The sequence below is a fragment of the Syngnathus scovelli genome, chromosome 2, assembly GCF_024217435.2.
Source record: "Syngnathus scovelli strain Florida chromosome 2, RoL_Ssco_1.2, whole genome shotgun sequence".
Taxonomy (NCBI): domain Eukaryota; kingdom Metazoa; phylum Chordata; class Actinopteri; order Syngnathiformes; family Syngnathidae; genus Syngnathus; species Syngnathus scovelli.
This window is the reverse complement of record NC_090848.1, coordinates 538281-550523: the sequence shown is the minus strand read 5'-3', so window position 1 is coordinate 550523 and position 12243 is coordinate 538281. Positions and strand designations below refer to the sequence as shown.

Genomic DNA, 12243 nt, shown 5'->3' with positions numbered 1-12243 from the left:
AGTCTAATCATCCTATTCCACAAACTCTGTAACCCGAAAGGCATATTTGCCCTGAAACAGTAAAAAGGGTTTGATCTAAAATTTTGATTCTAAAGCTTGGCTGTGGTATTACGCATGAGTATTCATATCCATAGAGACCGTGGAGACGGTCGGTCCTCTCTGCATTATTCCCCATAATCCAGCAGGATGTGCCGTGGCCGGTTGTCATGCTTGGAAGGAGCCAATCAGTACACGTAGCCTTATGTAACCACTGCATCCATCCATCCGTCCGTTCGTCCATCCATCCGTCCGTCCGTCCGTCCATCCATCCATCCATCCATCCATCCATCCATCCATCCATCCATCCATCCATCCATCCATCCATCCATCCATCCATCCATCCATCCATCCATCCATCCATAGCTCCTCACTTTTCCCTTGTGTTTTTCGCCACTCCGAATCAGACACGTGCGCAGGAGCTGGACCGAGCTGGAATTGTGAACATTCCTGCCGTGAGACAATGTCTGCTGTTGGCCATTCCTCAGACATTAGAGCCAGGCCACGGCAACAGACGAGATAGCGGCCAATTCTTCCTTTTGCACTTATGTCATGATGTCATACGTGTGTTAGCTTGCCGCAGCAGGCATGGAAAAGCAGAAGCGGTCAGAATACTTGCATTCTGTACCTAAGTAAAAGTACAATTATGTGTTAAAAAACAAACAAACAAACAAACAAACAAACAAACAAAAAACTTGCTAGCTTCGGTTCAATATGTTCCCAAACTTTGCTAACAGTGTGAATTGACTCACAAAAAAAATACAAACGATTACTGCTGAAAAATGTTTTTACCTGTATGTTTTGTTTGCTTGCTTGCTTGCTTGCTTGCTTTTTAGAGGGAGATTAAGAATTTTGTGTGTTTAGCTATCATAAAACACAAATCCCTCTTGGAATCTGCCATCAAACAAGTGTATGAATGAATGGAGATATAATACACCTTTTGATAATGGAGATATATTTGTTTTTAATCATTTGGATAATTTGGCACAACAACAGAAAAAACTCTCAGAGCAAAGCAAGTGTCATCTTTTAATTAACTTACATAGGAAAACCAGCTAGCTAAGCTAGCATTAGCACAGGCCGTTATGTCATCATAGCTTTGCTAAAATTGTCAATTGAAAATGCTAAATGAGGTAAAAATAGCAACTCCAAATCTTTGTCTGGATATACTTGTTCCCCCCAGATTAGACAAGATCATTTTTTAAACACTAGAAGTGTGTGTGCTTTTAGACTAGCAACAATTTTGACATGAATAAATGCTAATGTACTAATGTTTTACGAGTCCCCCGTTTTCAAGGTATTTATCAATCGACCAAAAGCAATAACACGCTTATTTTGACCAAGTAAGTTGTGAAAAGTACAGAACAAATACTCAAGTTATGTAGCTCGTGTTCTTTGTTACTTGTCACGACTGGACAAAGCCAGCCTGGCCAATGCTGGACCTTCAAATTTCTGGAGGTACTGCCAAGAGGTTCCCCTGCTGTGGCAGCTGCCCAACTGATCTGTGGGCATTGCTGCTCATTAGAAGCCTTTGTTGCTTATTCTGGTTGTGTGCACGTGTGTGGGCTGCTGATGTGATGAATGAACTGTGGCAGGTGGTGGCAGAAGGTTTTCCTTGACATGTTCATCAAATGCTTGGCTGCAAGCTATTCATTTTGCTGAAAAAAAAAAAGGTGAAAAAAAAACTTGAAAGTGCAATTGACTTTTTGGGGGGTTTGGTATTATCGTGTTCCTGCATGAAGTCAGCGCTAAAGAATGTGGGCTGTTCCTTCTTCTGTTGCACTGAAAGCAGCCGAATAACCTGGATGCCATTTTATTCCCATGTTGAGTGGCTCATTTTTTTTTCCCTTTCCCTCTTCTGCTATTTGGCCCTGAGTGAGCTTAAGAATCACCCATTTTTGGTGCAGAGTCGTCATTGTTTTAGGAATGTGGGAGGGTTGTTTGGGAGGCGAGGATTGTCCAGACCGCCGCTGGCGTCCAACTACTCCTTTTAACCCTTCATTAATATCACATACAGCTTTCTAACAACGCACGTCATAAAATGGGTTTATTGGACATTCACCACTCCCTTTGTTAACCATGCAGGTATTCCCCCCCCCCCCTGCTGCTGCTGATGCAATGTTTTGCGAGCTGTACGCAAGCGGCCAATCGGCACACTGCTTTGTTTTTAATTGGCTTACAACCTCGCAACATGCTTGCAGTTACCAAGGGAAATCAAATATGTTTGCTGGGAGCGAGCACACAAGTTTGGCAAACGGCAAGTTGAGCCCCTTCGAGGATATGTTCTATAAATTGGTGAGAAATATAGAGCAATCATATAAAACAATTTTACATTGGTGAACACATTACAAACATATTTGATCACCAAAATCAATCACCAGTGTAAAATGTATAGAAAAAGCTTTATCACAGTATTTCTTTATTTGTGCCTTTAAGAGGCGGGGCTTAATGGTGGCCAACAGCAACATTAGCATGAATTTGCTTTCCGTGTTTTACTGTTTTCTCAACAACAGAAAAGTGCTATGGCGACCTTCCATAAGTACATAGTTAAAAAAAAATGCATGTGCTCAAAACCAATGCGCACTGTATTTTAGCATCAAAGATTATTTTGAAGAAAATACGAGATGCAGAACTGATCTCCCGCATCTCCACTTCTGCAGTCGTATCGCTTACCGAGGAGGAAGTGAGAGCGTTGCCTTCCTGAGCGATTGGGGTGGGCGGCACTACCTCCAGACTTTACCCAGATGCTTTTCCCCGGTGCTAGCTGAAGCGGCAGAAAGACAGGAAGCGTGACCTGAGCTCGATAACAGCAGGGGCAGCTATTTGTGACGACCAGTAAGCGGAGCGCGGCCTAGACGAGAACTGTCTGTTTGGTTTCCTGTTGCTTGTTTGGTTTGAAAGTAAAAGAGACGGGCTAACCACTACCATTTACGGTATGCGACCGTGTTATGAAATTTTAAACAACAGGAAGAAAAATGATGCAAAAAACACATTTAGACAGACAGTATACGGAAGAGTACTTAAGCATATATTCTTTATCCTTTGCAATAATGGCATCTCCATTCATTTCAACAGAGAAAGATGATTTTATGTGTGTGCTTTGAGTTCCAAGCATGGTCCTGAAACAAATGATAATTTTGTAGCTCAAGGCACCATTATATATTGGACCGGACCCCTTCTATTCAAATAATGTAAATCTATAATAATATAAAATCATTGGGAAAAAAAAAGACCCCCCCAAAAAAACGCCATTAAAGGTTTTCTCCAAAATTTCGTTATTTTCTACCTAAAATATTGTCGAAAAGAGGTCCAATTGGCCGGAACCACGAGTATGCGTTGGTCCACTGTGCAGAATTTGCCTCTACTCGCATGAGATCAAATGTTACCGCCATGTCTTCTGGACTCCATCACCGAGGCCCGAACATTAGGCAAGACGTGATGATTATTTACTTGGTAGGCAAAACTCAAGATGGCCGACCCAATGACCTCCAGATATTTCAAAGCACACGTTTAAAGGACAGCAGACTCCACCTTGCGTTTGGTGTGATCAAATCCTTATGTGGACCCACTCTGGCACCTTCCTTCCATTCTGACCATTTTGACGAATTACAGAAAAGAAAGTAACAAGGGTCAACAATTTTATGATTGTCAAGCCAGACATTGCAAAAGCGACTTGGTGACCTGCTTTCAATCTGCTCCTGATGATTTGCCACGTGACCAGGAAGGAATTTGCAAGGTTGCGCGTCATCATCTGGAGCGTGTGCATGCTCACATGAATACTCCCCATCCTGTTGTGCCTTTCTTGCATTTTTCTCTTCGCATAACTCCCTTTGAGCTATCTGATTTGCCGACCTCTGGTGTCCTCGAACATTGCAGGTCGAAAGAATCTCAACTATGGGACATCTGGAATTCCAACGGAAATGACCAGAGTGGAGGTGACTGAAGACGCAGAAGGAGACTTGGTTACGCCACCGAGCTGAATGTGCACAGGCAGCCCTTCTCACGAAAGCAGAAATTCATTGAAATTCAATTGATGAATATACAAATATAGAATAAAAGAACTGCTTTTCTGATCCTTTAAGGCTTACAAACAGAAAGATATCAATTGCGAGCAAAATATGGGACTGTTTGACAATACTTTAGGATTTGTTTCATTTTACAATTGAGAGAAAAATGGCACTCAGGCACTTGATAACAGGATGTGGCTATTTATAACTCGTTAGGCCAAGCTTATATTCAGTTGCTGTGTGTGTGTGTGTGTGTGTGTGGGAGGATTAATGGGAGAACTTTGGATCTGCTCGATGTCATTTTTTTTGTGTGGAACAGAGGCAAGTAAAGTGAATTGTTGGAATTCAGGAATACATTTAGCAACGAACAACCACGAGTTGCACCTCCACATTTTCGAGTCTCGCAACATCAGACAGCATCCAAACCGCTCCATCTCAGTCTTGGTGCTTGGTGGCATGTGTACGCGTCAAGTTGTTTCCTTGGGGGCGGGAGGGGGGGGACGTGACCATGACAATGTCTCGCCGATCGCACCCTCAAAGTGGGAACTAACGGAATGCGGCAGGAGCGGCAGTCAAAACAGATCAACCTTCGGGGTTGAAATTCAGGGAAAAAAGTTCCTTCCGTCATGTGGGATCACACTCAAGGTCATGGTGTGTGTGTGTGTGTGTGTGTGTGTGTGTGTTTGCTTTGGTGATGAGTGGGCGAGTAGTGACACGCACACGCACGCACACGCACACACACACACACACACACGCTTGTCAAATGACATTAAGCCCAGCCTCAAAGTGAACCTCCATTTTGCACTCAGCGCAGAGACAATGCTTTCCACTGTTAAACAGCATCCTGAGTCATTACGGCTGCCTTTCATTCATGTGTGATGTACAAGGTTGTGTGCGTGTGTCTTTTCACGTTACTGAAATGTTTTCATATCTTGGGAGGTTCAAAGATGGCGCCTTTGAGTCGGCAGCTTGTTATAACAGCTCCGCTAGTTTTCTTATTCATTTCTTCTCTCCACCCTTTTTATGTTACTTTAATGCCCTGCGTCAAGGTCATTGTCACGGGCCACATGATAGTTACGGTTTCCCTCTTATGACTGTCAACCCAAATCAATGTTATATTCTCACATATACGCAGCAACATGATGGATAAAGTGTTTTGAAATCAGAGGTTAAGCTATTTTTCAATTGATTTTAAAGGGGAGGGGGTAAAAAAAAAAAAAAAACAACACCAACATCTTGCACATCTCAGTGTTGTTAAAAGTGAAACGTGGGCCACACAAAATGATGTTGTGGGCCCCTGGGCCTTGAGTTTGACACCGGTGCTCTATGTCGTCAATTAAGTGCTACACAATTTGCACATTTGTAACAATTCAATCCAAATATATATAATGTATTTAGAAATACCTCTTAGAATGAGTTTCCCCCTCTAGCCCTTGTTAAGCCATTCCAGCATTTTATTTGAAATTCTAAAGAATATTTATAAACAAATTGCCTTCTCAGCCCTCCTATGCATCAGCCAAGCCCCCCCCCCACGCCCCCGTAGACATCTCTGGTCTGGTCTGGTCTGGTCTGGTGTGGTGTGGTGTGGTCCGCACAAGGGGAGGGGCCAGCACAAGCAGGAAGTGATACTCCAAATCTGTCGCCACAGTGTAGAGAGCGCCACCTGTTGGACCACGGCCATCATGGCAGGCCGCATGCTGGTAAAATTCCATTCCCACAGAGCAGGAATGCTCCACGGCCCGCAGTGGAATGATCTGATAAGAGCCGAGGAGCATTCCATGCTTGTGCGGTCAACAATAGGGAGGTAGGTCAGCTGGAGGCGATTCTTTGTGCGGCTGAAAGGATGGATGACCGTCTCTCGTCTTAACGTCCTCACCGACGGTGGCCACGCCTTTCATAAGTGACCCTCCACCAGCTGCCTTCTGAACATTCCCGTACATTTGTAAGTGCTTGCATTAAGGGAGAACATTACTGCGGCCAAAAGCTTTCGTGTGGCCTTTTAAAAGCTGAAGCTGCGGCTTGAAGCATATTCAATGAAGACGCAAGACATCGAGCCGCCAGCAGCTTCCCCTCTGAGGCCTTGTCTGCATAAATATAAAGAGCTTCCTTCGAATATAAAATGTGGATGGTAATGTCATACCTCAGGTTATATATTAGCTCCCCTGATCTTCATCATATATGTGATGAAAACATCTGGGAAAGACTCGTGGCCTGAGAGAATATTGGGCTCCATTTGGACCTTATTTAGATCAAGAACATCTAATGGACTGATTTAAATATTGCGCATATGCGGTCTGATTGTGGACACTGTGCAATAACGTCCATATTTACAAGCAGTATTGTGAGTGTGAACACCGTTTACATTATTTCACCATCCATATTGATACATATTGATTTGCAGCCATTGCTCAGTTGTGACAGCAGAATGCGAATACAGTATATGATTGATATTGACAATTCATTATTTGAATGGCGATCGTTGCTATCTTTTTCCCTGTGAGGTGGACTGATATCTCCGGCAAAGGGGAGGTGCTCACTAACAGATTTAGACAGAACAATATTTCAGAGAAATAGACCCTTTGTGTGCAGAGACTTTGATTGAGTTCATGACAAATGTTGACAAAAACAAATAGGTATGTTGTCATTCTATTTTTCTTTATATGGACAAGCAAGAGTCATCCATGTCAGGGACCTTTAAAGATTGACATTGTTTTTACCAGCTTTTAAGAATTCTTTATAATCTCTGCTCCAAAATCACAAAATGCCAGATTTTTTTTTTTTTTTTTTTCAAATAGCATACAATTTGGTAACAGCTGAAAGACTTGCCCCATCTTGGAGTGGGAGACCATCAGCTCCCAAATTCCCGCTTGCTGCTACTTGAGTGTATGTACAGATAGCATTCTACAGTCTTATCTAAAATACCATAACCAGGCAGTGAATATGGATATGCATCCCTGGACTGGGTCACACACACAGAATCAATTCTTTTGGTTTATTCTGTGAAAGTAAATCCCTTCTGAGAGACTCATATAGTTAGTTGCAAGACAAGCAAGCAGTCTTGTTTAAAGTACCTAGAAGCAACATTTGGTCTAAATTAAAGTCACCTAGCTTTTAGAATGGGATCTGTATATTATCCAAACCCGGATATACGGCAGAAAATTGATCGAGAGATCATTTCTATTTGGTGTTATTCCTCCCTCCCACCAATAGGTAACGCTAATGTAACTTAAATGGCATTTGCTAGTCAAAACCAAACGAAGAAGGATTTGTCGGACGGTTCCTCAGAATACACCACCATCTTGCGGCTAATATGTGTAGCGCCCTTGTTTACACTCAACATGGCCGCACCCGTGTAATAATTCCGTTTGTTGACTTTTGTTTTCGATCCGAAGGAGTTCAGGAGTTCGAAGGAGTTGAGGTACTTCACAAAATACTGGTATTTTTAAAAAGAGACAACATTCGTTGTCGTATGTCAAAAGTAGGAAATAAAATGAAGATGACATCGAACCAGAAGTGTAAAGCCTGAAATGAAAGAGCAGTACAAAGCGTGGCATGTACAGCACGTCAACATGAGTGTTCCGTTTATACACAATACAAGCTAGTACGTTCATCCAGGGATCGGCACCACATCCTAAAATACTCCAAATGTTCTGTCCATGTGAACATTAGTGCAACTGGCTGATTTGCATTGTACATATAGATAGCAATTGTTGCTGACAATTAATTGGAAATACGTCAGTTCAAATTCATGCAGTTATGCCAATATGGAACCGGCACATTGAAAAACTGCTCACAAACCCTAACCTACTATGACACGCCTCGGTTACCCGAACAGGTGTGATGTCACAGCGGCGCGCTCATCGCCAAAGTTCTCAACAGGTTCCTTGAAAGCAGCTCTGGTCCTTGAGGCGCAAGGCGAACAGCACGACAGGAGTTCACCAGGACCTGAAAAAGTATTCTCACTCTGTACTTTGAATTGAAGTCCTTCTAACGCTGAATGGCAGAAGACTCTAGTGGTGCTCCTTCAGAGCTAGAGGCCTCCTGCTCTTCCTTGACCGGAGATAATCACACAGATGACGCTACAGCCACCTTGAGGTCCAAATGTGTTGAGCTGCTCATCTCCGCTCTCAGCCCTGACCACTCGGACAAGGCCACGGAGCTGGCTGCGCAGGTGGAGCGGCACATCCACCGCATCCACGCCCGCAATCAGCTCAAATACAAAGCCTGCGTGAGAAGCAAAGTAGCCAACTTGAAGAACCCAAAAAACAGCCATCTGCACATGGGCCTGATGAGCGGCTCCCTGACGCCGGAGGTCTTCGCCCGCATGTCGGCGGAGGAGATGGCCTGCGCCGAGCTCCGGCGATTGAGGGAGGAGTACTCGTCTGGTGGGGTTAGCGAGCGGCAGCTTCCTCACGGGGTGGAAGGGACGGAGACGCGGCGGCTCCGCTGCCAGCGCTGCGGCGGCTCGGACTGCAGGGTGACGCAGGTGAACCGCGGGACGCTCTTCCTGCCGGCGTGGGTGCGGCGGGGAGGCCCCGATGACCAGGCCATGACCTTTGTGACTTGTAGCACTTGTGGACAGCAGTGGTACCACAGCGGCTGGCTCTGCCTCTGATCTGAAGCTATTCACCCTGTGGCCATGTGAAGCCCTTTTTGTGATTAAGGACTATATATATATATATAAAAAAAAAAAAAGAAAATGTGTTTTTTTTTTATTTTTATTTTTTTTACTTGAGCGAACTTCTCTTACAGTTTTGAACTGTTGCCGTCATTGTTTGTGTGGCAGGTCGCATTGTTCTCAGCTTAGGCATGTCCACGTGGAATATTGATAAGCAATTTTAAATCGCTTTTAGGATGCGGCCTCAGTTGTTGTGAGTGGCCTTTGACCTCTTGGCTGATATGATGGAAAATGGATGGAAATTGGAATAATGTATTTTATTACATGTTTTGGAAAAAAAAAATTGGAGGGGGAGAAAACCCACACAGCACAACTTGATTCAAACCTGGAACCTCGGAACTGTGAAACAAATGTGCTAGCCGCTAGTGTACTGTGCTGCCTGACGGGCACAAATATTTGAAAATGTTTTGAATAACTAAAACCCTGGCTGCATCACCAGAGCGTCTCATGTGATCAGGCATGTGAAGCTCATAAGAAATGCTTGACATGTGAATCTTTCAATGTGAAACAGCCTGCGGTCCAGTCAACACACACACACACACACGCGCGCGCACACGCACACACACACACACACACACACACACACACACACACACACACACACACACACACACACACACACACTAGGGATCTATTGCTAATTACAGAAATCGGCATCTTTTTTACTAATATTACTTTTATGTGTATAACATGGCATTGTGTGTGTGTGTGTGTGTGTGTGTGTGTGTGTGTGTGTGTGTGTGTGTGTGTTTTTTAATTACCTTTCAAAACAATTGTGCTTATTTAAACCAGTAAGCCTGAGCATCCCCACGTCAAGCAGTGTAATCTTGAAGTGATTGTGAGGCTGGTGGAATGTGGTCAGTGTCCATTCTGCTATTTTGGGAACTGTTGATAAAGCGAATTTCACCCTTTCAGTCCTACTGAAGTCAACTTTGAGTGGCGCCGCATATGTGAATCCTTGTAATCTGGATTCCTGAGAGTGTAAAAGATTTTAACACCTTACTGTTCTTGATTTTCATCTTTTTATATTCTTGGTTTTAATGATCATTTCTTTAGCTGAACTTAGTTGTACTCAAACAAAAAAGTCATTCAAATTAGAAATGCATGAATTATTCCATGTCTGACTGAATGGATTTGTTCTCCGCAGTAAATGCGCATGTGAGATTCACACAAAGGTTCTCTTTTCCTCCCCATTGGGTCAAACAATAAAGTGTGGCAGCTTGCACATGACGGGTGGAGGGAGGCGTGACTGAGACACGGGGCTCATGTGACTTGGGATCGAGGCAGGCAAGTCGTCCATCGCCATGTTGCCGCCGCCGCCGCCGCCGCCGCCACCTTTGTGCGTAAACTCCCCGGCCGGTTGAATGAATGGAAGGACACTTTTTTTACTGACAGGTCACGGAGAAAGTCAAAGTACAAGGTAGGGTTTTCCTTTATCGGACAGTCAATACATGAGCACTTATTATCAAAAGTTGTCGATGTACAACACTAATAGTTCTTACTTTTGCTTTAGTTCCTGTATTTTACTCCATCCTCAATTTGCTAGCCGGAAGCTTTCAGATTATTTTCCTGAGAAAATTCAGAATTCATTGTAGCATTCAAACATAGATTTTTGCAATCCCGACAACATTTTGTCAACAAAAAAGTGTTTGTTTTTTGCTGAGCAAAAAGAAAGGCACGGGTTAGCGGCCTGTCGCGCACGCATGTGACGGCAGCAGCCTGTCACTTTCAATTTGCTCCTTCTCAGCAGTAGGAGCCATTTACTGTCTGATTCCATTCGACTTATCTTAGTTCGTACTCTTTGATGATGCATGCACGTACGAACGAACATGTGATCCCCAAAAAATCGGATCACTTGAACTTTTCAATATGCTCTGTATAACCGCACTCAAGCTATCGCCACAAATAGATCAAAACAGCAAGTAACCAAATTGGATGAAGACTTAATAACCAATAGCTTCATACGGAGATACATCCCAAAGGGTGAAAAATGATGGTGTACTTTGCTAACGTTGTGATCTTTTGCAGCAACAGTGGACGTAAACGGCTGGACTTTAAAAACAGGCCACGCTCAAGCCATGACCTCCAAGTCGCCTTTGTTCAAGGTGATTCTCCTGGGCGACGGCGGCGTGGGAAAGTCCTCCCTCATGAACCGCTTCGTTAGCAACAAATTCGATTCGCACCTCTTCCACACCATCGGCGTGGAGTTCCTCAACAAGGAGCTGGAGGTGGACGGCCAAAGTATCACCTTGCAGATCTGGGACACGGCGGGCCAGGAGCGCTTCCGGAGCCTGCGCACCCCCTTCTACCGCGGCTCCGACTGCTGCCTGCTCACGTTCAGTGTGGACGACGCGCAAAGTCTTCGCAACTTGGACAACTGGAAGAAAGAGTTCACCTACTACGGCGACCTCAAGGAGCCCAACGTGTTCCCCTTCGTCGTGCTGGGCAACAAAGTGGACGTGGACGAGCGCCAGGTGTCCGGGGAGGACGCACAGCGCTGGTGCCGTGACAACGGAGGACTGCCTTACTTTGAGACCAGCGCCAAGGATTCCACCAATGTGGCATCAGCTTTTGAAGAGGCCATTCGTCTGATCCTCACGCGGGACGATCGTGCGGACCACCTCATCCACACCAACACGGTGGACTTGAGTAGGAAGAGCGTCACCGATTCCGGCTGCTGCTGAAGCGCTCCCACTTTTGTTCATCATTTCATTGGCCTATGTTTGGTTGTGGTTGTGGTGGTGGTGGTGGTTGTGGTTGTGTGACCTGTTTTTGCTCCTCCATGTACATCACTTGGTTGCACTCTAAATACAGCTTAGTTCTCGACCACCATTGTCCCGTCACAGTTTGATTTGATAACTTGTGATATGCTTAAAAAGCTGTCTTGTACGTTTCTACGCAGTACTGGGGCATATATACTGCCTCCTAGGGTTCAGACTGAGACACTAACTACTTAAGTGAAATCCCTTGTTACAGGCTACATCTACTGAACGTCAACAATGTTGCAAAAACATGCTGTTGAAGTTTAGCATTTCAACAATAACAAATTGATACTCTAAAAAGTGTTATACTCGAGTTAAACATACACCATGTTCAAGAAAAGTTTGGTTTTTGAGTGTTTGAACAATATATCATATTTTAATATTCTATATTAAAGAACATTTTTATCACAAAGGTCAGCCGAGTATCTATAGTTGTACTTAAGTATAGCGTGTGACTATTTCAATAAGTAGTAAGTTGTTAGAAGAGTATTAATACTTCAAAATGTCCACCAGTTGGCGCTCGAGTCACATCACAACTGGCATGTGACGTCACGCACGTGGAATAGCTCAAGTCGATGAGGGAAACTGCGTGGGTTATTTCATTTCCCAGGAAGGTGAGTTCGAAATGTGGCTGGATTTGGAATCTCTAACTGTTTCTCTACTCCAAAGTCACGATATTTTTCATTCCACAATTTTCTGATTTTCAAGTGATCATGAGCCTTTTCTTCTAGTGGTTTTTGCTCATGAACTTTGAAGTGTT

At 44.1% G+C, this 12243-nt stretch overlaps 3 protein-coding genes across 4 annotated transcripts in view; all 3 read left to right on the top strand.

Annotated features, from left to right (window-relative positions):
* Positions 1 to 6916: 6916 nt before the first annotated feature.
* On the top strand, positions 6917 to 11895 carry LOC125987964 (ras-related protein Rab-9A). The gene is made up of 3 exons (XM_049752650.2): positions 6917 to 7461; positions 9933 to 10141; positions 10756 to 11895. The coding sequence occupies exon 3, from the start codon at positions 10800 to 10802 to the stop codon at positions 11403 to 11405; it is 606 nt and encodes a 201-aa protein (XP_049608607.1). The 5' UTR covers positions 6917 to 7461; positions 9933 to 10141; positions 10756 to 10799; the 3' UTR covers positions 11406 to 11895.
* Positions 7456 to 9708, top strand: LOC125987962 (transcription elongation factor A N-terminal and central domain-containing protein). Its single transcript, XM_049752644.2, has one exon. The coding sequence runs from the start codon at positions 8041 to 8043 to the stop codon at positions 8656 to 8658; it is 618 nt and encodes a 205-aa protein (XP_049608601.1). The 5' UTR covers positions 7456 to 8040; the 3' UTR covers positions 8659 to 9708.
* A 109-nt stretch (positions 11896 to 12004) lies between the features above and the next one.
* LOC125987926 (uncharacterized) overlaps positions 12005 to 12243 on the top strand; it is a 31151-nt gene continuing 30912 nt past the window's right edge. For both annotated transcript variants that reach the window (XM_068649522.1, XM_068649521.1), the window contains exon 1: positions 12005 to 12097. The gene's annotated coding sequence lies outside the window, so the exon portion shown is untranslated. The remainder of the gene's footprint in view (positions 12098 to 12243) is intronic.